General features: G+C 44.7%; 1 protein-coding gene across 3 annotated transcripts in view; it reads left to right on the forward strand.

Moving 5' to 3' along the window:
* The window catches only part of ARID1A (AT-rich interaction domain 1A), a 73,736-nt gene that overhangs the window by 32,014 nt on the left and 17,679 nt on the right, over positions 1-24,043 (forward strand). For all 3 annotated transcript variants that reach the window (XM_067724963.1, XM_067724961.1, XM_067724962.1), the window contains exons 4-5: positions 629-745; positions 23,590-23,830. In XM_067724963.1, the coding sequence (XP_067581064.1) occupies positions 629-745; positions 23,590-23,830 (358 nt within the window). The remainder of the gene's footprint in view (positions 1-628; positions 746-23,589; positions 23,831-24,043) is intronic.

A 24,043-nucleotide genomic window follows, 5' to 3' on the forward strand; every position in this document is an offset into this window, starting at 1 on the left:
TCAGAGCTGACATCACATTCTTTAGAATAGTCTCAGTGGTAGCAAATCTCTTTATTTTTTTGAGAGTGGATTTGATTTTGGGAAATAGCTAAAATTCATCTGTAGCCATGTCTATGAACAAGGTAGGTGATAAAGTCTAAATAACAATTTGGGCTTTATTCTTTAAGGAGCAGAAAGAGGAGAATGACTGAGTGATGACAGGTCCATTAAAGATTTTGTGCATTGATGGCATTGTTGGAATAAATATCTTTAAAGGAAGCAGTACTCATTTTAATGCAGAGGTCCTAGCGTGAGTTTTTTTGTTGGTGTTTTTGAATCAGGTGGTCTCATTCCTTGATAGATATAACTTGTAGTTAGCTAGACTTTAGCATTTATCCCCAAGTAACAGCGTTCTGTGGGTGGTGATAAATGGTCAGGAGTGCCATCAGAGAGTCTTATGTCCACTGTTGACATTCTTAAGAGCCACAGCTTGTTTTTTTCTGCCTTTGGGTAATATTGTGTGTGATTGGGCAGTCTCTCACACCTAGCTTCCCCTGTTGAAGAGAGTCCCATAGGCCTTTCATCATGAAGCAAGCTTGCCTGGTTTATCAATACCAAGCTCTCACAGCTTTTGTTTTTCTTGTTTTAGGAGTTATCTCAAGATTCATTTGGGTCTCAGGCGTCCTCAGCCCCCTCAATGACCTCCAGTAAGGGAGGGCAAGAAGATATGAACCTGAGTCTTCAGTCAAGACCTTCAAGCTTGCCTGTGAGTATTTCTGCCACCCTCTAAAAGATGATGGGGGCAGAGAGAAAAGCAAAGAAAACCAGTTTCTGATTGGATGTTTTGGTGGTATTGAGCTAAATGAATGATGAGCTATTCCTTGAATTCAGGCTCAAAATTCTGAATAGGAATTTATGGACTGACCTTATAGAATGTCTGTTTTGGTTGCCTGCCCAGGGAGGAATATGTGTGTGATCTCTGTTTAGAGATCTAAACACTGTTTTAAAGTTTTTTTGTTTGTTCATCTTACTTTTGAGGGCTTAATTTTTAGGTGTTTGTCTGAGGGGTAAGCTGGGAGGTAGGATCTGGGGTGCATTCAGCATGGATTGTCACCTTGAGCATGGCGGAGTAAAAGCAGATTTGCTAGTTGTTGTTTTGTGTGAATAGGTGCTTTCGTCTAGTAGAGGTTTTGGTGCCCAGATGCTTGGTTAGTGTTTGTAGAATGGACTGACAGTATCCTGAGAAAGACAGTGTGGTTTGCTGATTTAGAGCTTGGGCTCTACACTCAGAGTTCCTGGGTGTGCATTTTGACTCTGCCACTAACTCTGGATCCTTGAGCAAGTCACTTAACCTCTCCGTGCCTTAGTTTTTGCATCTGTAAAATGAAACTCTTAAGTACCCACTTCATGGAGAGGTTAATATTAAATAAGTTTATATAAAGAGAGTACTGGTGCTTGTAGGTGCTCCATAAATGTCAGCTGTTATCATCATCATCTTAGAGGGACTATACTTGATACTCAAAGGCAGTTAACACCAACTATTAAATAGTAGGCTGGTTCTGGGAACATTTACCTTTCGTCTTAGCTCTGCCAGTACACGTAGGCAAGTCACTTAGGCTGGGCACAGGAATAAAATGGGATGTTCTGAAATCTAGTAAGACTGCAGGTAGCAAACCTGCCATTACAAATCTGGCTTCAGTTTAGGAAATGGAAATTCAGCCACAGGTGCAAATAAGATTCTTTTGAAATTTTGATTCTACTTGGATTTGAAGCTTGTCTCTTCATTTATTCTGACTTTGGGGAAAATGGTTTTGGGATCTTTAAGGAATAGGTGGGAGGCAGGAACTCACTTCATCGTGAAGCCTCCATGGCTTCCCTTGAAGATCTCTGAACCATAACCTTAGTAGGGCAAGGTCTGTGGAGTCTCTCAGCACCTGTAATTCAGGCTTCCCAGGCCAGGATGAATAGCTATTGTCAGATGGGACTTCGGAGACTGTTGACTTTCTCAGCTGAGGAATTGGGGGAGGAAGTGTCTGAATAAGGCAATCACTCTTTGTTCCCTTCTCATTAATGTCTGTTGCAATCCTTTTCTGCATCCTGAACTTCACTGGAATGTGCTTTTTAACCTGATTCAGTCAGAACTGTGTCACCACTCCCTCATCATCTATGGTCTGTAGCTAAGTCTGGGTGAGGTACACAATATTGTGGCAAGAATCCAGATCGGTGGATTTCTACCAGTGCTGTAAGTTGCTCCTCATCAAAAAGTTTCTGCTTGTTTCTAGTGACCTTTTGATTGGACTGTATTTGATAGCTTTTAGTCCTGAGAAACCTAGCATACAAACATGTTGTGTGTCTTTTGAGGGTTGAGGGCCTTATACTGTTGAATCCAAGAGCTTGATTTGACCTTCTGAAGTGAAGACACTGGTAGCCTCTTGGGCCCAGGAGAGGGTTGTTCCTGGGTTAGCCTATCACAAGGAGCATTCCCAAGTTCAGGCTTCTACTGTAGATTCATACAAATGGGTCATTTGCTTTGTAGTAGAAACTCCGTGTGAGAGGTGAGCAGGCTGGGTTATTGGCATCTTGTTTGTTGAATTGCTTTTTATCCCTCTGCTACTTGGACAAAGAAACAAAAGGTGGTTTACTCTTCGAAATTTTGGTTTGATGCCAGATTTGCCTAGCCAGGCCGGGGAAATAGTCACATCTGAAGAAGGGAGAAGGCTGGATTCCCTGCAAGGGGCCCACTCCTTTCTTCAGCAGGTGTGTTAAGGGAGCCCTAAGCTCGCCAGTGAATCCCTCCACTCAGCACGTGTTTGTTTGGCTCCAGAGCAGATGCTGTGCAGCCCCATCAGTGTTCCACATCCCTCTTTTCAATCATTCGCCTTTCTGGCTTAGCCCTAAAGGCATTACGATTGTGACCCTTGACTTAAAGGCTCAGTATGGTTTCTGATCCTGATTATTACAAAAATTAGATTTTGAGGAGTTTTTGCTCAGCTATTAATGCCAAACCATTTAGCTACTATTATCCTGATTATGTTATCCCTCTATTAAAACCTCTCAATTATTTTTCATTAATCTTAGAATAAAATCCAAAATCCTTATTATTACAAAGGCTATTCTCCGCCCCCCTCCCCGCCCTCCCTTTCTGATTTAGTAGGTCTGGAGTGAGGTCTCAGAATTTGCATTTCTAACAAATTCTTGATGCTGCTAGACCAAGGATGGCACTTTGAGAACCTCTGCTTCATCCTTTTTTGCTCTCTGCCCTCTCAGTTTCTGTAAGGCCCCATGCCTTTTCTGCTTCCAGCCCCTCGCACACAATCTTCCCTTTGCCTAATACACTTTTCCTCCTAACTTTTCCCGTTCATATTTCAGACTACATCTTCAAGATCATTTCCTCAGAAAACTCTTTCCTAATCAAGCTTCAAAACTCAGCTTAAGGGGCTTCCCTGGTGGCGCAGTGGTTGAGAGTCCACCTGCCAATGCAGGGGACGCGGGTTCGTGTCCCGGTCTGGGAGGATCCCATGTGCCGCGGAGCGGCTGGGCCCATGAGCCATGGCAGCGGAGCCTGCGCGTCTGGATCCTGTGCTCCGCAACGGGAGAGACCACGACAGTGAGAGGCCCGCGTACGGCAAAAAAAAAAAAAAAAAAAAAAAAAATCTCAGCGTAAATAACTTCTATGATGCCTTCACTGACTTAAGACAGTTTTTTTAATTAATTATTTATTAATTAGGTTGTGCTGGGTCTTAGTTGCGGCAGGCAGGCTCCTTCGTTGTGGCAGGTGAACTCTTAGTTGCAGCATGCATGTGAGATCTAGTTCCCTGACCAGGGATCGAATCTGGACCCCCTGCATTGGGAGCACAGAGTCTTAACCACTGTGCCACCAGCGAAGTCCCTAAAGGTAGTTTTTATTTTATTATTTTAAAAGCCTGCAATATTTAAGATATATGAAAAGGTATAAAAAATAATTAGTTGCCTGAGTACCCATCTTTAGAAACCAAACCTTGCTGGAACAGGTAAAAGCACCTTATATAGCCCAGTGGGATCACTTCCCTACCCTTGTGCCCAGAGAAGCACTATCCTGTATCTGAGGGTTTTTTGCTCCATCTTGCTAGAGTATTTTGCTGATACTTCTACGTTGTTGGGTCTTTTCCACTAGACAGAAAGCTCTTGGAGGGTAGGCATTGTATTATTGACCTCTGTGCCCATAACACGTATCGCATTATACCCAAAACCAGTGGTTCTCTATCTTGGCTGCATGTTAGAATTACCTGGGAAGCAAATGATCTTTAAAACCAATGGCCAGGGTTCACAGAGTTCTGATTTGTTTGATATGGGGTGAGGCTTGGGCTTTGGTATGCTTAGCAGCTGTCCTGGGTGATTCTGATTTACAGCCCCTGTAGAGATCCACTAGTCCAAACTATGTCAGGTTCCTTTACTGTAATAGACCATCTTAGTGCCCATGCTTCTTGTCAGTGCTTATCTCAAGGGTAATTTCAGTTACTTATTCCAAGCTTAGTGAGGGTAGACTTGCTTTGTCTTGCTCAATGCCATCATAGTGCCTGGCATATAGTAGGTTCCAACTCATTGAACAAATAAACCTGAGCAGGTTCATTGATCATCCAAAAAGTGTATGGCTGACGGGACAGCGTGACCATATTACCAGATTGTTGTTTTCACTGCTAGTGCAAAGCAGTTATCACAGACTGATATGGGAATGCCCAAACTTCATTTTAGAGGATAGATTAATTTATTTGTGCTTCCTGACAGTGGCCTTAGGAAGAAATGGGGTTGGGGTTTGTCATTATCTTATAGCTACCACTTCACCTTATGTTAAGAAGGTTCTTGGGACTTCCCTGCTGGCGGTCCAGTGGTCAAGACTCAGTGCTTCCATTGCAGGGGGCACGGTTCAATCCCTGGTCAGGGGAAGTAAGATCCTGCATGCCACATGGTGCAGCCAAAAAAAATAAAAGAAAGAAAGAAGGTTCTTGTAAGGGGTGGGTGAGCAAATCTCTAGGTGTTTCGTTAAGTCTTCAGTTTTCTTTATTTTGGGTCAAAATCTGTAAGGGAGTCATCTGTAAATTGGTTTCTGACTTTTGATTATAGTCATTTTTGAGAATGACTTGGAGTTGCATCTTGAAAAGCTTCTATTTAAGTGATTCATTCAAGTGTATGTGGTTTCCTTGGAGTAATGACTGCTTCCCAAATTTTTCTTACTGCAGCACATTTGTAAATTTACATGTTAGTCTTGAAAGTGTACCTGGGATAGAGTTTCCATTCAGTGGTGCAAAATGGATATAGGATTAAAAGCCTTGATCTGGTAGAGGTTAGCTATATCACTGCTTCTCAAACTTCAGCATGCATTAGGAATCATCTGGAGATCAATTAGAACAAGATTACTGACCTCTACCCAGAGAGATTCTGATTCAGTAGTTGTGGGGTAGGACCCAAGAATTTGCATTTCTAAGAAGCTCTCAGGTGGTGCTGTAGTTCTAAAGACCATACTTGAATAACAATGAGCTTTGGTAGTCCTTTGAAAAGGGAAGAAAAAAATGACTAGACTTGGAAGCCACAGTGGCAACTTGAATAATAGTGGTGGTGACTTACACTGTCGTTTGCCTCTTGATGATCTGGAGGGAAGACTGCGGGTTGAAAATGAAGGAGGGGAGACCTTGGGAGAGACAGACTGCCTGCAGCTGTGCCCCCTGCAGTTTATTCGGAGGTTAGGGCAGCCCTTGCGTTGCCAGCACACCCTGGGAGCTCTCAGCTCTGTGGCACTGATTGCTGGATCCCTTGTATAAGTTGTTCACCAAATCCTAGTCTACCTCAGAAATGGCTTTTAAATCCCTTGTCCTTCCTCGTTGCCTTTCTTTCAGGCCCCCATTATCTCTCACCAGGTGTTTTGCTACAGAGTCTTGACCTGCTTCTTTTCCTTCCAAGTCTGTCCTCAACATAATCACCAGAGTGATCATCTTAAAAAATCAAACTTGGCAAGTTACACTATTGTTCTAAAACCTCTGGGTACTTGTTGCCTATAGGTTTAAGCCCAAGTGTGACATACAAGTTCCTTTGTGATCTGGAGTATTGAGGATATTTTAAAAAGAAAAAGAAAAGTAGGTAAGTTCCCTGTCTTACCTGTAAAACCTGGCACCCTGTTTGCTGTGGTTGTCATATAGGAGGCAGAATACGCATTAGACAAGGGTTGAACTTTGATGACTTCTGAGGTAATCTGAGCTCTTAAGTTGGTGAGTCTGAGTATGACATGCTTGCAACCCTCAAGGATCCTCCTCTGTTTCATTAGTAAAATAGATGGAAGAATGTGTGCCTGAATGTTACAGTGAGTGCTATCAGGGCTTGGTGAACTCAGTGATCCATTTATGTCTAAATAGTAGAGGGAAGACATCATGGCAGAAGTTTAGTTAGAATGAACTAGGTATGGATGTATTGGGGTGGTTGGAAAGGAAAGTACAGCCTGAGCAGAGGCTCGGTGGGGGTGGGATGCAGTGTGGATGACACTTAGAGGGGCTGGTCAGGATCAGGCTTCCCGGGGTGGGGAGTAACAAACAGGATGGAAAGCTAGATCACAGGGGCTGGAGCCCTGGTAGGATAAGGGAGCCATTTGGATCTTATCTCATAGGCCTGCAGATATGTAATTAGGGCAATAGCATGATGAAATTAATGTTTTACAGAAATGATCCATTGGTGTGTAGTGTAGTTTGAAAAGGGGATAGTCTGCAAGCAAGGGGATAAGTTAAACTGTTGAAATAGTTCTGGTGTTCAGTGGAGTTCTACCCCTCTGTCTCATTTACATAACCACCTAGTCTTAGTTGTGAGATGCACAGGAAAGAATCTATAGAACTGAGAATAACTGCATTCTACTGGCTGGAAAATTTAACAATGTTGTATACTGGGTTGGGGCGGGGGTGGGGGGATCTCATTGACGGAAATAGAAAGGTTAATAGGAAAACGCATTTTTGAGGAGAAGTTAAGTCCCATATAGTGAGATATCGAAAAACAAATGCTTAGTTACTAGTTGGAGATAGGAGACTGAAACTTGGGTAAGAGCTGAGTCTGGATAGAACTTGAGAGTTGTCTGCATAGTGGTTAATAGTTAAACCATGGAATGAAGTTAAACCATGGAATAGTTAAACCACCCAGACCATGCAGCATGGAGAGAGGAGCCAGATGGAGCCCTGGACAATGCCTGTGGTCACTGAGTAGAAGCGCCCAACACGTAGCTGGAGAGATTGGAGGGGGACCAGGATCATGTCATATTTCCATATTTCTGGAAGCCAAGGAAGGGACAAAGATGGTGTGCATCTAAAGTATTTTCAAGGAATATAAAGTTAGATTTGTCATGAAGCAGGTTATTGGAATACTTCTGAGGTAGGGAGAAGACCTAATTTCTGAGGGCTGGAGGGAAGGGAATGAGCAAGGGAAAGGTGTAAGGGTAACGAGCACCCTTGAAAGGCGTGGAAAGGGAGGCAGCTGAATCGGCCTGAATTCCTTAGGTTCATCTCAAGACCCACATGTGTATAAAGCAGATAGATACAGAATGGTGATGCTGCTGGCAGAACATTAGGAAGGTATAAACAGGCACATCTTTCAGGAGTTGCGAGAGAAGGGAATCAGGGACACTGGTTTAGCTTAAAAGGGACACTATATATCCTTGACTGAAAATGTCTCAGACACTGCCATTGAAGATCTCAACCATATTTGTTTGCTGTGGTTAGATAGGAGTGGAAGTGTGGAAGTTGTTGATGCCAGGAGTGAGGTGAGCTGGAGTAGGATTTTTTTGTTTTGTTTTTTTGCGATACGCGGGCCTCTCACTGTTGTGGCCTCTCCCGTTGCGGAGCACAGGCTCCGGACGCGCAGGCTCAGCGGCCATGGCTCACGGGCCCAGCCGCTCCGCGGCATGTGGGATCCTCCCGGACCGGGGCACGAACCCGTGTCCCCTGCATCGGCAGGCGGACTCTCAACCACTGCGCCACCAGGGAAGCCCAGGAGTAGGATTTTTAATGTCTGTTAAATTATCTAAAGATATTGTTGTATCACTTGGGTTTCCAAGCCCTTCTTTAGATTTCTACTTAACAACAAAGTAGCTATTAGCACTCATGCTTTACTACTGTGATGTTCTCAAATCTTGAGAGCTTGGGTTATAGTGATCTGGAAAGAGGAAATGGGAGGGAACTCTTGTAGAATCTGTATCTTAGAGGGCAGGAGTGAAGCCAGGAAAGGATCTACAGCCAAAACGAATCTTCCTGGAAAGGCAGGAATTGAAATGTATTAAGTTGAATAATCACTTCTGTTTTACATAAGAAGAAACTAAGGCTCGGAATTGGAATTTGAATCCAGTTTTCTCTGATATTTTAGATGAAATATTTCCTTTAGCATCCCACCCAGCAGAGGAAAGTCGTGGACAATCTGATTCTCTCTTAATGTTTAGCCAAAAGCCTGAACCCTTTGTCATTTAACATTTACTAGATTTGTCCTAAAAGAAGAGTATAAATGTATTTCCATTTCCCTTTTTTGCCCAGACCTGCCTGTGATGGAGGCATAGATGAGTTGTGAACTGAAGGCACAGGGAGGAGTGGGAGAGGGAAGATGGCCAAATCTATAGGTCAGGCCTGCTGGAGGTACTAACCAACTGGGGAATCACCTCAAACTGAAAAGTTGACAAAAGTGGTTCTTTGGTTTCCTTGTGTTGTATGGGAGCCTGCTCTGTGCCTTCTTAAAAATTTTTTAAGTCTATTTTTTAAAAATATTTATTTATTTATTTATTTGCCTGCGTTGGGTCTTCGTTGCTATGCACGGGCTTTCTCTAGCTGCGGCCAGCGGGGGCTGCTCTTCGTTGTGGTGTGTGGGCTTCTCATTGCGGTGGCTTCTCTTGTTGCAGAGCACGGGCTCTAGGCACGTGGGCTTCAAGTGGTTGAGGCACGCAGGCTCAGTAGTTGTGGTTCACGGGCTCTAGAGCGCAGGCTCAGTAGTTGTGGTTCACGGGCTTAGTTGCTCCGCAGCATGTGGGATCTTCCCGGAACAGGGATAGGACCAGTGTCCCCTGCATTGGCAGGTGGATTCTTAACCACTGCGCCACCAGGGAAGTCCCTGTGCCTTTTTTTTTTAAAGCAGTGTCCTGATTAATGCTAAAACTTTAATCAGTTAGATCCTTGGTACTGGGGAAAATGTGGTCCATTATCTAGCAGCACAGATATCACCTGGGAGCTTGCAAGAAATGCAGATTCTTGGGCCCCACGCTAGCTTTATTGAATCCAACACTGTTAACAAGATCTCCAGGTGATTCATGTGTCTTATGGTTCTGAAGCAAGGAGGAGTTAGACCCTGAAAGCTGAGAGTAATATTTTCAAATAAAATATCATGCCAGAGACTTTGGAATACAATAAATTTTACCGTGTCTAGTAAACCAGTTGTTTTGTGGGTGCTCTGGGGGCCCTGACTCCCTGTGCCTACAGTCCAGACACTATTATGGGGCCATCTACAACTCCCAGCATACCTCTGCAACCTCATCTCTGGCCACTCGCGTGTGCCTTAAGCTCCTCACAAGCCGTGGTCCTTCCTGCCATTGTCCTTTTGCTTAAGGTGTGTGTGTGATCTCTGCTTCCCCCCCACCCCCAACCTTTTTTTTTTTTTTTTTTAAAGCCCAGCAAACTTCTACTTTGGCTTCAAAACCTAGCTGTGAAATACCTTCTCTGGGACTTCTTCCCATTTTCTTCATGTTGACGTAGCATTATGCTGGTACTTCTGCTTGAGTACTCAGGCCTGTGTCTAATACCTGTGTCAGGCAAATACTTAGTAAACCTTTGTTGACTAGCCCCTAGGTTCTTGCTACCTACTTGATCTTGGGGACCAGCTTTTTGTTGTCTAGGTTTATTGGTGAGGGGCGGGGGGGCAGAATGACAAATTCTCTAAAGGCTTAAAAAACTGGAATGTTTGTGAAGGATTTTAATTTTACACTGTTAGTGTTTCCTTTCATCACATTTCATGGTAAAAGGAGGCAGGACCAACGGTTTTTGCCTAGGTTTTCGATGGCTTATTTTTAAAGGGATAACAGAAATGTCACTAGCAATTTTGGTACCCAGAGAAGCTGGGCCATTCTGAGGTTGGTGACCTGTTTTCTTTACATCTGACTGTGTATCTATGCTTGCTCCCCTTGAATTGTAATCCAGGTGCTCTTAGAAAGTCTCATAAAGGAGACTTTCTACCCCCTCTCACATATCTGCCCAGACTGCTCAGAGCAGCATGTACCGTGTGCAAGTAGCTGTCCCTTCTCTAGAACGCCGGTTCTCTGGCAGGACTAGCCAATCTGCTTCTCCATCTTAGTCACGCTGCTTTGGCCCTGATACTGCCTGGCGCCTGCTGGAGCCTGTGCTGCTAGCAGCAGATTACTGTATGCTTGTTCCTGGGCCCATTTCCTGTTTCTATTTTAGTTGCTGGTGGCTCAGCTCTGCTTCCTGCCTGTGTGTCTCACACAGATTCCTCTTGCTGGAACCTTTTGTTTTCTTCGGAACAACTTCATTCTGAAAACTAACTGAGCCTTAGGTCTAGTGTTATGGCTCCTGGGCTCAGTTAGCGTTACTGAGGACTGGTGGGAAGTACCCCATCCCCACCAAGCATATCACTTCGATTTGACCTTGTTTTTCAGTTTGTCCCCAGTCCTGCTACAGGAAGCTGGTGGTTCGTTACTTCAATCAGAAATTGGTATAAGAAGATAAACTGGGATCTTGTAGGCCAAATGTATCTTCACTTATTAGCAGTGCAGGGCTGTCAGGACTGTTGTGCCCTGGTTCTTTACCACCTGGAGTATGTAAAACATACTTCCTGCTGCTGAGGAAGACAGTTGGTACCCTTTCTAGCCCAAGCCCAGAGAATATATTTGGGCTTGGGCAGGTAATGCTATCCTCAGCAGAGTAAAAGCTTACAGAGAATATAGGGATGGAAAGGAAAGCATGTGCTGACTCAACCTTCCAACTTATGTGAGCAGTTCAACACCCCTCAGAGCTTAGAGTGGGAGGGAGAAAGTACAGGAAGGTTGTAAAAAAGGAAGAAGTGAAGGAGGTTGTCTTGGGCAAATGTATTTTAAAGTTCTAGGCTTCCCCATTTTGCCCATTTTTCCCCAGAAGACTCTGACTCAGGGAATATGCTTTGTGAATAATTCTCTTCTTTCTCCTTCACAACTACTCTCTTAGGATCATCTGACAGTACTGTGTCAGATAGAGTGATTTCTACACTGAACCTAGGCCATGCTAAACCCTAGGTATGTTTAATAGAGAAGTATTTAATATAGGGAATTGGACTTAAAAATTGTTAGGCGGATTGAGGGAGCATGCTCTAGGCTCATCCTCCAGGAGTCGGGATCTAGACCTAGATTTGACCCACCAAGGGAACTCCTGCTTGTGAGTCACTATCAGATTGAGTGCTCTAAATCTGCTATCTAGGGATCAGTAAGCTGGAATCAAGAAGCAGCAGCTGCTGCTACCAGGACCAGCACCCAGTTAACTGGAAGATGAAACCAAAATGCTCCTGTAGAGACAAGTGAAGGAGACAGAAGTATGATCACTGCCATACTTTGATCTAATCTTGAGTCTGATTCTAATTAGCAGAACCTGAATTATAGCCAAAACCCATCTGCAGGGATTCTGGGAAATGTAGTTTTTAGCTTTTTAACCTCTGCAATTAGGAAAAGAGTAGAATGAAGTTAGCATGAGCTACTCCACAGAATATTCACCACACTTAACACAAACACCACCATCCCCCCTCACCCCACTCTTTACATATATGAGGAATCCAAGACCCAAACAAGTTAAAGGACTTGCCCAAGGTCATTCAGTAAATGAGAATATGGGCTTCCCTCATAGTGAAAACCCATTGCTTTTACTATTAGGAAAAACTCCTATAAAGGGTGAGTAAAAAGCTCCTTTAGGGGAAGGAAGAGTGCCATATTCAGAAAACAGACTTTGGGGACTTCCCTGGTGGCACAGTGGTTAAGAATCTGCCTGCCAATGCAGGGGCACGGGTGCGAGCCCTGGTCCGGGAAGATCCCACATGCCGCGGAGCAGCTAAGCCCGTGCGCCACAACTACTGACCCTGTGCTCTAGAGCCCGTGAGCCACAACTACTGAGCCCGCATGCCTAGAGCCTGTGCTCCGCAACAAAGAGAAGTCACCGCAATGAGAAGCCCGCACACCGCAACAAAGAGTAGCCCCTGCTTGCCGCAACTAGAGAAAGCCCGCGCACAGCAACGAAGACCCAACACAGCCAAAAATAAATAAATAAATACATTAATTAATTAAAGAAAAAAAGAAAACAGACTTTGTCTTCCATATTCTCTTCTCTTTGAGGAAAGGGAGGGAGGAGGTATGGAGAGATGTGGGGTTGAGACTTCTAGGCAAAGGTAGTGATACTGTAGCTTCTGGATTTGGGTCTCCTCCATAGGAAGATGTAGGAAGCATTTACTCTGGAAGGAAGAAACCTCAACAACTAGAATTTCTTGAAATTCCTGAGTCAACATATGGATGAACTCAGTTGCCTAGGTGACAGTAGCTTTCCTCCATCTATCTCCCCTTCTCCTTCTCTCTTGTTGGTGCTTTTATAACCTGCAGAGCTGTCTGGGAGACTACCTTGGTGAAGTACATGCCCCGGTTCTGCCATTGTCCTTCTCCAAGAAGACCAAACAAAATCCAAAAGCTAGCCCCTAGATTTGGGATTGTGAAGCTGTTTCTTGTCTGTCTGGGGAAGGTGGGTGAGGGGTAGCTTGGACTTTCTGAACGAAGTCCTCCTAGAAGTGCTATATTTACAGAAACCACTAGGGCCCCCCTGCACCAGAGTGAGAATCTTGGTCCAGAGAGGAGGGCCCATAGGTGTGAACTATGTTAACATACCTGATAAATCAAGCATGGAATCAGCTCTGTTGTCTTTTTCTCATATTTCTAAGATATTTGATGTTCTACCTGAATGTTACGATGAAACTGGTATGTGATCTAGTGCTGTCCCTTTGGGGGCCAGTGCTTGATCTCTTGCTCCATCTACTTCCATGGCCAGAACCTATTTCTCCTCCCCACCTGGTGTCAGCATGGAATTGGCTGGTATTGTGATGTAATCTCTGATTGCTGTGAGGCGGAGCTCATCTCCAAGCTGTTGGCTAGCTTCCTATTGACCTTTCCCCAAGGGAGTTAAGAAGCCATGCCTTGTTGAAGGTGGGAACTAGAGGTTGAAGGTTCAGACTGAGAGCAAATCTGTCCCTTAAGGCCAGCTTTGTTGTGGGAGGAATATTGACGGTTGTTTACTGAGGTGAGTGAAGGTAATTTCCTGATATTTGAGGAGAGAAAAAAAGTAGGAGAGAAAAAAAAGTAGGAGAGAAACCAAGTTCCAAATAAATTCACTGCATCTGTATTCAGAGGAACTGTCATCAAGAATATTCGTTCTTTTCCTTCCTCGTCTTTTGCTTTTAGGACTTGACTATGTCTTTCCCTGTGTACAGAGTTGTTGTTTTTTTGGTTTTAAAGGCCTTCAGGGCTGTCTTTTCTGGTTTAGGATTCTATCCATTCCCCACTCTCAGATTTCTTTGTTCCACCCCCTCCCCCCAAATCTTTGGATTTTATCTAGACCCGTAGGTCATGGTAGGGAAGACCACTGGCAAATATAAATTTAGGGCTTTAAATATCAAACCAAGGAGGCCATCCAGCCCCCTAGACCTTGGTCTACGCTGTGTTAAGCACAGTGCCAACTTTACCTTCCCTACTTGTGTACATTACGTCCGTCCTCCTTGCTTTCTGGTTGCTGTATTTCTGAGGAGCAGCCAAATGAGGTGAAGCCTAAGGCAGTACCCCTCCCCCTTACACTTCTCAGATCTAGAATTCTGCCGTCTTTTCCTCTCCCCTTTTTCCTGTTCTCCTTACTCAAGTTCTAGGATCCAAGCTGATGATCATGGTGGAACACGGTCTGTGTGGTTGGCCTTCTTGACAGGGAATGCAAGCTTGGAGAAAGTAGGGGGTTCTTAACTTCTTTGTCTTCTCTAGCTTTACAGTGCTCACTTCCTGCTGGGATTAGAATAGCCCTATTCCATAAATATGCACTGATCTTGACTGCTCTAACTCAGGCCCAGCTCTGACCTAGTTTCATTTTTTTTCAGATTTGAGTCTTAGCAGCTAGTGACCCTTACAACACTCTGTACACTTTTGGCCAAGAGGTGGTTTCTGGCTAGATGAGACATTCTCTAATGAGAAATGCCTAAGTGAGAAGAAACCTTGGCAGGGGAGGGGTATGTGTCAGAAGGCTGGTCAGGTAGGTAACATGGGTATTATACAGACGTGGTGGGGTCTGTGACAAACTAGAAAGCAAGGTTTCAATCGATCAGCACCTCTGGGAGTTCTAGGATCTATTCTTTTCATAAGTTGGGAACCTGGATTTTTTTATGTAAAACATCTGAATTATTAGAAAGGTCTCATGGGGACGTTGGGCAATGGATTAAAAGGTTCTCCGGGGCCTGTGGGTCTACCCCTGCAGCTTGTGGATTGCCCAGGTAGCTTTGGTTCCCTTGAGCTGGTGCTTACAATTTTTCTGGGTTTAGGGGCCAGCTGTGGGAAACACCATCTATCCGTTGCCAACTCTTATTGTGTTTTTGGTGTTTGTTTTATTGGCTTGGGGAGGGGGAAGTGCAGGGGAGATGTTGAGCAGAAGCACTCAATGTGATTAAACCTCTAGCCGAGCAGATCTGTGGGAGCAGAGTATCGACCCCTGGAAAATCAATGGCTGCTGCAGTGGCCGAGCTGCTGTTTGAAGGGGCGCCCACTGCAGGAATGCTGGCAGCCCAACGCTCTTTCTTCTCCCCACTTTTTACCTCAGCAACGCCCTCAGCCTCCACCCAAAGGGTCAGACCTACGTCAAGAGATTCTGCTGAGGTGGATTAGAACAGCAGGTTCTTGTTTTTTGTAATTAGATTGAAATTTCTCCAGTGATACAGAGCCCCACCTCCCGACAGCCTCCTTGCCCGACGTTCCTTCCCTGCACTGCAGTTCTATCAAGAGCTCTTATCAAGTGGCTGAGGCCCTTTCAGGATTGCACTTCTCCGTCTTAGGCAGGAGAGTCAGTTCCCTTGATGACAACACCCAAGAGTCCCTCCTTCATTGTGGAGGTCTGGAGTGGAGGTGTGCAGGGTTAGGGTGGAGGAATGACTATTAAAGGAAAGAGACTAATAGAGATTGGGTCTAAAGAGGATGCTTTTGAGTAATATTTATCAAGCATTTATAGTCTTTTGTGTGCCTGGCATTTTTCTGGTCACTAATAACATAGGAGAATATAGCTCCTAAGGCTAATGAGGAAAAAGGCAGATTCAGCACAGTACCATCAGTCCTGAACACTGGGTCTAGAGGACGTTGAAGGGACTCTGGGCTCTGCCTGCGGAGCGAGCGTGAGGGGTCAGGGTAGTTATACTGTGATTGTGGAGGCTTTGCCCCCACAAAGCTGTTCTCATCTTTGAAGATCCCAAGGCAGAAAACAATTTTAGTCTGTAGTTGATACACCTATAGTGCAACTTCAAGCAACTGTTCTTCCCACCCAGTTCTCTTTGGTGGCTGGGAAATGGGCTACCCTGTTGTGTTAGAGGAGAGCTCTGTTGCCCCATTGTTGGAGCGCGGCTGTGGGCAGGGGGTTGAAGCTTGCTTGGCACATGCCCCAGAAAGGAGTAGTTTGGGAGTTGGGGCTCCTAAACAAGACCCAGTTGTCCTGCAGTTTGCAACGGTGGCTGCAGGGCTGGGTGAGGAAGAAAGTGTGAAATTATCGGAGATGAGGCCGCCTAGAGGCTAGGAGTGTTTTGACTTCTCTCTCTGGGCCACACCCTTATGCTTGATAATAGGATTAGGGCCCAGGAGTACCTGCAGAGAGAGATCAGACACCTACTTTCATGGGACTTAACTTCCTGCTTATCTCCCTAGATTCTAAGTCACTCTCTCCTCCCTCCTCACCCCTGTGCATTAAGTATCCTTCTAAGGACCCAGAGGAGAGGAAAAGTACTACACCCTTTAGTATAGAAAAAGTAGGTTTAAATTAAGAGAGTTATAGGTGACAGGGCTGACTTGAAATAACCATGAAAGGAAGAGTGATTTATAAGGAAGAGTGGCTAGGAAAGAGAGGAACACATAGCATTGTAGACTTGTAGAGTTGGATTATCTAGTTTTATTCTTTCCTTCTGCAGAAGAACTAAGTGATACCTAGTGAGGTTAGCCTCTTAGAGTCATGTAGCTAATCACCCGGTGTGTCTGGAGACAGACTGTTGTTGCCTCACCTTGTTTCGAGCACGGAGCCTAGCCTTTGATAGTGGCAAACTTCCACCTTATGGTGGAAAGAGTGCAGGCTTTGGAATCAAAAATATGGGTTTAGACCCAGTTCTTCTGTTTAATAGCTTTCTCTCCTTGGGTAAGTCATTTAACTTCTGAGCCTCTTGCTGCTTTGTTAAAATGGGGATGATACCTACCTCAGAAGATTGTGAGAGTGGAATGTGAGACAGCCACGTACCCTAGGGTTGAACACATGATAGTCACATATTCGTGTCAGTTCTGAGTCCCTTAAAGAGGGAGACACGAAGGGACTTGGCTTTTATTCCTCTTTCCAACATCCTTTGAATTTGGAGATTTGGTCTCCCAGAGCTTTCTTTATGAAATTTGTTGAGTATATGTAGGGGATTTCGTCTTGGAAGTGGGCCCCGAAAAGCATTCTGGAGACAAGAAGAGTCTGACCTTTCTCTACTGTGCATTTCCCACCAGGCAGCCGGAAGGCACCCAGAAGAAATGATTCATTATCGCCAAAATAAAAGCTTGTCGAAAAAGAGAAGTGGGAGTTTGGTGAGGGGTTTTTGGGAACTTGGGGTGGGGGGTTAAGAAATAAGAGTTCTCTGAGCCTTTCCCAGAGCAGTTTCTTCTATTCCACACAGTGAGTGTAGTCCAGGCAGGAGATGGTGCTTGGTCCTAAGCTGCAAGGATAGTTGCCAGCCTCTGTGTCTTTTCTTTCCCCTTCCCTACCACCTGCTTAAAGCCTGACTTGGAAGTAAGAGGCAGCCTCTTCTGTGTGTTGATTCGTTCTTGGCATTTCCACGAGCACTGCTACCGCTAGCCTGCTCTCAAGGGAGGGATGGCATTTAGTCTCTTGGACTAAGACCACGTATTAGAACAACAGAGCAGCAGTCCTGTAACTCTGGAGTCCCTTCTAGCCTGGGTGGGTCAGATCGCCCATCTTTCCATTTAGCAAAGACTGAGGAGAAAAAAGAGAATTATTGTACTGAATATTTTTTTGTGAGTGTATGATAGAGGTAGCCTCTTCCTCCCCTGACCCTTGACAAATATATTGCTTAAAGAAGGCTTTATGAAAAATCAGCTCTCCCCCAAATTTATTTGCCTTAAGTAGTTCTGAAGTAATTAAGTTTGTCTTTTTCCTTGAAGTTTGTTAAAACTATTGCCTCCTTTCCTACCATCTGCCTTTCATCAAAGTTAAGTTTCCCAACCTCTTCTGTGTTCTTCAGGATTTCCTCCCATTCTCCAGCCTGGGAGCAGCCTCCCACAGGGACCGTGGATCTGTTAGGCTGGGCAAGTATGTGTGTAGAATTTACCTGGGGCGGATGGTTTCCCTGCCAGTAGTCAGCACAACTTGGCAAAAGCTCGTCACAACTGAAAGAATATGAGGACTCCACCTGGGGGTTAACAGAAGCTCTATTTCTCGAGGATTCGGCCAAATTTATGAGAAAACCCTGAATCTGAGCATTGCTATGAGCTCGTTCTTTAGACTTCCTTATTGATGTTGCTTAATCTGTTCAGCAAAATGAGCTGATGTCATCCTTGTGAGTCTCTGTCAGAAGATTGTTTAACCCCCCACCCTTCTGTAACCCTGATCTGGTATCTTCCTGCTTGAAAGTGTACTTAATCAGGCAGCCAGTTCATGTTAGAATTTGTAGCTCTTCCTGTGAGAGCACTGCAAACACCCCCCAACCCCACCCCACCCCCCCCACACACCCAGTGAGGTATGGACTGTGTGATTTTGGGCATGGTTTTGTTGTGGTGTGAAGAGGTGTTAGCTGCTGAGTTCTGTTTGTCAGCAGAGCCTGACAGACCCATGCTGGCACTCGCTGGGGCTGGGCAACCAATCACAGCTGGAACAGTTATCGTCATGGAATCCCTATGGGCTTCCTCTATCAGGTCACATCCCAAAATAACATTGGGCAGTATTTCAAGTGAAGAAACGAAGGCTTTCGGGGCTGTAGCCAGCCTGGAGTGTGAGATTCTGTGTGAAATAGTTGGACCTGCTCCAGCGCTTTTGATCTGCATGGTAGATGAGCAATAAAATGCATGAAACACGTTGGAAACACGTGAGGAAATTCTCCCTGGCCCTGCTGCTTCCTTGGAACTGGCAGGGCACTGAGTGGGCTGATCCTCACCTCCTATCTCTCAGCAGGATTATGCTTGGAGGAATGCAAGCCCGGGAAAAGAGATCTTTCCACTTACAGGGCATTGCTACAATTCTTTCAGCAGTCCTCCTAGAAGACACCTGTTAGGTGGACTCTTTTGGGAGAACTGAGAACCTGAGTCCTGAAATGCTAAAGGTCGCCCCACCAGGGAGAGAGAATAGGGGCTTGGATTGATTGAACTTTGTCTGTGTGATATGTGTGCTGTAGAAAGCCGAACTTGTTAGGCACAGTGAAGTCTGACTCAACAACCAGACATCCGGCTTTTTGTGGAACAAAAGACCTGAAAAACTGGCTTTTTGTAGGGTAGAAAGCAGAGGTGTGTCCTGTGCAATAAAAGGACGTGGAGTTCAGAGCAATATCTGTTCATGCAGATAGAGGAGGGAGACTTCTTTTGGAGTCTTCTGCTTTTACCACTCCCTCTCATTTCCCAATAAAAACATTTACTGTGATTAGCCGCTCAGATTGATGGGTATGTCTTACATCTTATACTGCTGTGTATAGTTAGTTGTATCTCTTATTCAGGGTATTGCTGCTGGTATTGCATTTTCCATATGGCCCTGACTATATGGTGCCGGTAGAGTTTCTTGCAGATGCCCCAGACTCAGATTTGTCACAGACTCAGATTTGTCCAGTCCTTTCGTCGTATAAATGAGAAAACTGAAGCCCATCTTGTTGCTAGCTTGCCCAAGGTCACAACTGATAAGTACCAAGAGCTGGGCTTTGGTCTCCTAACTCAAGGTTATGATGCTTTTTCCTCAGTCTATATAGTATCACAGCGTAGTGGAAAGAGAAAGAACATAGGCTTTGGGGTTCAGCAGATCTGGGTTCAAAGTCTGATTTCTGCCACTTACTGGCTGGATGGCTTGGGCATGTAACCCCGTCTCTGAGCACCCGCTTGCTCCTTTTCAACATGTTAGTGGTGGTAGTACCTGCTTCCAAGAATTGTAGAAAATTAAGTAACTCCATAAAATGCCTGACACATCGTAGATGCTCAAATGATAGTTATTGTTAGTATTAATATAAATGATCTGTTCCTTCCTATGCTAACATTCTGTTTCTTAATATCTTTTTAAATCAACTCCCCCCATGCTGACCAGTTGCCCTCTGATGAAAATGACAGTTTGAGAGACTGGCTTCAAACCAACCAAATGAGAGAGATAAGAAGATTAATGCTGATTCTTCCCCTACGGTTACTCTGTGCCCAGGCATCCCAGCCCACGTGGACTGCTGTTGACAGTGGTTTACTTAGTACTTTTTCTCTACGAAGCTCAGGGCACTTTACCAAAACTGACAGCTCTCCTCAGAATGCCTCTGTGAAGGAAGCCACCACATTGCCACCACAGGTGCCTCCAGGGTCCTGAGAGCGCAACCCCAGGGGCTGCCTGTGGTTTTTTTTCAGGCTCCTGGGATCCCTCAGGTGGGCTAGGACGTTTGCTTGTGTATCTGTGGAGAGCCTGGTTTTTAACAGATGTGTGGCTGAAAGAGCATCTGTAGGCCCCGCCCTGACCCCATAGCAGCGGTTGTTGGGTTGGTGGGGTTTTTTCCTTTTTATTTTTTTTATTGATATATATTTGATATACAATATTATATTAGTTTCAGGTGTACAGTATAACGATTCAGTATTTGTATATATTGTGAAATGAGTAACACAATGAGTCTAGTTAACATCGTCACCTGTATAGTTACAGAATATTTTTTTCTTGTGATGAGAACTTTTTAAATATTTCAGATATACAGTTCTATTAACTTTAGTCACCATACTGTACATTACACCCCCATGGCTTATTTATTTTATAACAGGAAGTTTGTACCTTTTAACCCCCTTCTCTGGTTTCTCCCCCGCCACCTCTGGCCATCACCAGTCTTCTCTGTGAGCTTGGTTTTTGTTCTGTTTTGTTTTAGATTCCACATGTAAGTGAGATCATACAGTACTTATCTTTCTCTGTTTGACTTATTTCACTTAGCATAGTGCACTCAAGGTTCATCCATGCTGTCACAAATGGCAAGATTTCATCCTTTTTTATGACTGAATAATAATATTCCTGTGTGTGTGTGTGTGTGTATGTGTGTGTGTACACCACATTTTGTTTATCCATTCATCTGTCATTGGACATTTAGGTTGCTTTCATGCCTTGGCTATCGTAAATAATGCTACAGTGAACATGGGGGTGCATCTATCTTTTCGAGTTAGTGTTTTGGTTTTCTTTGGATAAATACCCAGAAGTGGAATTGCTGGATCATGTGGTAGTTCCTTTTTTTTTTTTTTTTTTTTTTTTTTTTTTTTTTTTGAGGGACCTCCATACTGTTTTCCATAGTGGCTGCACCAATTTATATTCCCACCAGCAGTGCACGAGGGTTCCCTTTTTTCCACATCCTTGCCAATACTTGTTTCTTTTCGTCTTTTTGTTAATAGCCATCCTAACAGACGTGAGGCTTATTGTGGTTTTGAATTGCATTTTCCTGATGGTTAGTGATGTTGAACATCCTCTTTTTTTTTTTCCTCCTCAGTTCCTCAGAAGGTCTCCAAGGATATACACCAGCTTGAATAGGGGTTCCTCTATTGAAGGCAGCAGAAAGAGAGCAAAGGGGACTTTTAAGTTTACCTATACTGTCTCAACTGTTTTTACCATGAGAATGTTCATGTTTTACTTGTTTAATCAAAGACAGAAATGTTTAAAACATTTAATTTTTCAAGGCCATTTGAAGAGTTCTTGTCTTATGGATAGACCTTCAATTCCTGTACTGTTCCAAAGTATGCTGATTTCTTTTTCCTCTAAGCAAGTAGCTCTTATTACTAGAAGCTGGTGGTTTGGTAAGGAATGGAGACAGTAGGAGGGAATGCTGAGGAAAGCTACTGGTCCCTAAAACAGAGCATTGGGCTGTGGTTTCTGTTATAAACCAGGGCTTAACAAGTGGCTTTCAAGGCCTTTTCTGGCCTACACAGTTGGCTCCTCTTGTCATCTTGCTGCCTCTTTGAGTTTACTCTCCTTGGTTCAGAAGCTAGGTGTCCCTGGTACAGCTTAGCCCTCAACGTGGGGAAGGAATCCTCCTCTCTTGGGATGAATCTAGGGCTCTTCATAGCTCCAGGTACTTTAATCCTTTGAGACGAAAGAGGCCCTTTGGTGTTACCTAGAGAAGGGCTTCTTGAGTTCTCTTCCATGCTGGGACTAATTCTAGTTGCAGTTTGTGAAAGCATGCTATGGTGTACTGGGTCTGCTCCTTGTAGGAAAGCTAGCATTTTCTGACTTCTCAGCTAACACTGAGAGCTGAACACAGACACAAATGCACACCTACCTACTTGCCTTGCCTTCAAGGCAAGCTTTGTTCCCACAGAACTCAGCAGAAATACTCCCAGCCTAGTGAAGTAACCAACTGGTTTGCAAAGATCCAACCAACCTGGATACTTAGGGGAGAGCCTAAGAGGTGCTCTTTGATCTCCAGTGTTACTGTCCGACTCCAGGGTCAGAATCACCTTGAACTGATCTCTCCAAGGTGAGCTTGTTGTGGGAATAGGAATAGACTCAAATCAGGCCATTTTGGATTTCCTTCCTCTTCAGCTGTGTCTCTTTAAGAGAACTCTTTTCTTAACTATTTGAGTATTAGGGTTTTCACAGAGCTGAGCATGTACTGAAAGCTTTCATTCTTTCTTCAAGGTACAGTTAGTTCCCAGCCTGAAGTTAATGCGTGATGTTGAGCCCATGGTATTGCTAGAGAGTGAACTTGGGGCTGGGAGTGGGTTGGGGGTGCATTTCCTGGGGTGAATATTTTTATTTTTTTGGTGTGCCACGCGGCATGGAGGATCTTAGTTCCCTGATCAGGGATCGAACCCACGCCCCCTGCAGTGGAAGTGTGGAATCTTAACCACTGGACTGCCAGGGAAGTCCCTTTTTCTATTTTTAAATATTTTTCATATTGAGCTCCTGATTGCTAATCTTGGGGTTTACTGACCTAGAGTGAACTCTTTACCGATTAATTCAAGACAAGCACAACCTCCAAATAAATACCAAATTCTCATTGAAAAACTTAAAACTAGGAAAAAAAACTGGGTTTGTTCAGTTGGCAAACATTTGTTCATCCCTGTTGTTGGCCAGGTGTTAGGAATGTAGTCCCAGACCCTCTTGGCAGTTAAAGAATTGTCTGTGCAATATATCCCTTTCTTACCTCCTACCCCTTATGTTTTAAAGTATGGTAACTTGGAGTGAGTTCTTGGTAAATGTAGGTTATAATAATTTGATGGAGAGGGGATCTGTGAATGTTGCCCAAACTTGTTAACATTTTCTTATAGCTCCTGATGCTGTCCTGGCAGTGTTTTGTTAAGTTTCCCCGTTGGAAAAGAACTAAAGGCTCGCTGAAAGAGCTGCTCTCTTATGACTGTAGAAGTTGGGGCTGGGAAAGAAGATGAAAGTACTACATGTGCTTCTGGTAGATAGACCAGAAGATAGACCAGATAGACCAGCAAACTATAGCTTGTGGGCTAGTTACTTTTAAAAATTAATTAATTAATGGCTGTGTTGGGTCTTCGTTGCTGCGCGTGGGGGCTACTCTTGTTGCGGTGCGCGGGCTTCTCGTTGCGGTGGCTTCTCTTGTTGCGGAGCACGGGCTCTAGGCGCGCGGGCTTCAGTAGTTGTGGCATGTGGGCTCAGTAGTTGTGGCATGTGGGCTCAGTAGTTGTGGCTCGCGGGCTCTAGAGCGCAGGCTCAGTAGTTGTGGCGCACGGGCTCAGTTGCTCCGCGGCATGTGGGATCTTCCCAGACCAGGGCTCGAACCCGTGTCCCCTGCATTGGCGGGCGGATTCTTAACCACTGCGCCACCAGGGAAGTCCCTAGTTACTTGTTTTTATAAATAATGTTTTGTTAGAACACAGTCATATCCATTTGTTTATGTGTTGTCTGTGACTGCTTCTGCACTCTGGTGGCAGAGTTGAATAGTTGTGACAAAGACTATGTGGCCTTTAGAGTCTAAAGTATTTCCTCTCTGGCCCTTAATAGAGAGCTTGCTGTATGTAAGCTATAGTATCACGACTGCATAAATGTGTGCAGTATATTTACTTCGGGTTGTTTAAGAAAAATGTTGATCATGTAGTAGGATTGTTGGAAAAAGAATCTTTCTGCCTAAATACTGCTAATCCATGTCCTTGTGTGTATTTTCCAGGATCTGTCTGGTTCAATAGACGATCTCCCCATGGGGACAGAAGGAGCTCTGAGCCCTGGAGTGAGCACATCAGGGATTTCAAGCAGCCAAGGGGAGCAGAGTAATCCAGCTCAGTCTCCTTTTTCTCCCCATACCTCCCCTCACCTGCCTGGCATCCGAGGCCCCTCCCCGTCCCCAGTTGGCTCTCCTGCCAGTGTTGCTCAGTCTCGCTCAGGACCACTCTCGCCTGCTGCAGTGCCAGGTACCCACGAGTGCTGACCTTTGGGGAAAGGGAAAGAGGACTGGCCCCCAGCAATATTAGGGAGCCCCAGGCTTCCACTGGCAGAGAGTTTCCCTTCAGCATTTGAAGAAGGGAGATGGGAGCCCCTTTGCTGGATCCTTTTGTGAATGGGATACTGGGAGGTTCTTGGCCTTCTCAGAAGCCATTTCCAGTTCTAACTTGACCTTCTGGCTA

This window comes from Pseudorca crassidens, chromosome 2 (genome assembly GCF_039906515.1).
Source record: "Pseudorca crassidens isolate mPseCra1 chromosome 2, mPseCra1.hap1, whole genome shotgun sequence".
Taxonomy (NCBI): Eukaryota; Metazoa; Chordata; class Mammalia; order Artiodactyla; family Delphinidae; genus Pseudorca; species Pseudorca crassidens.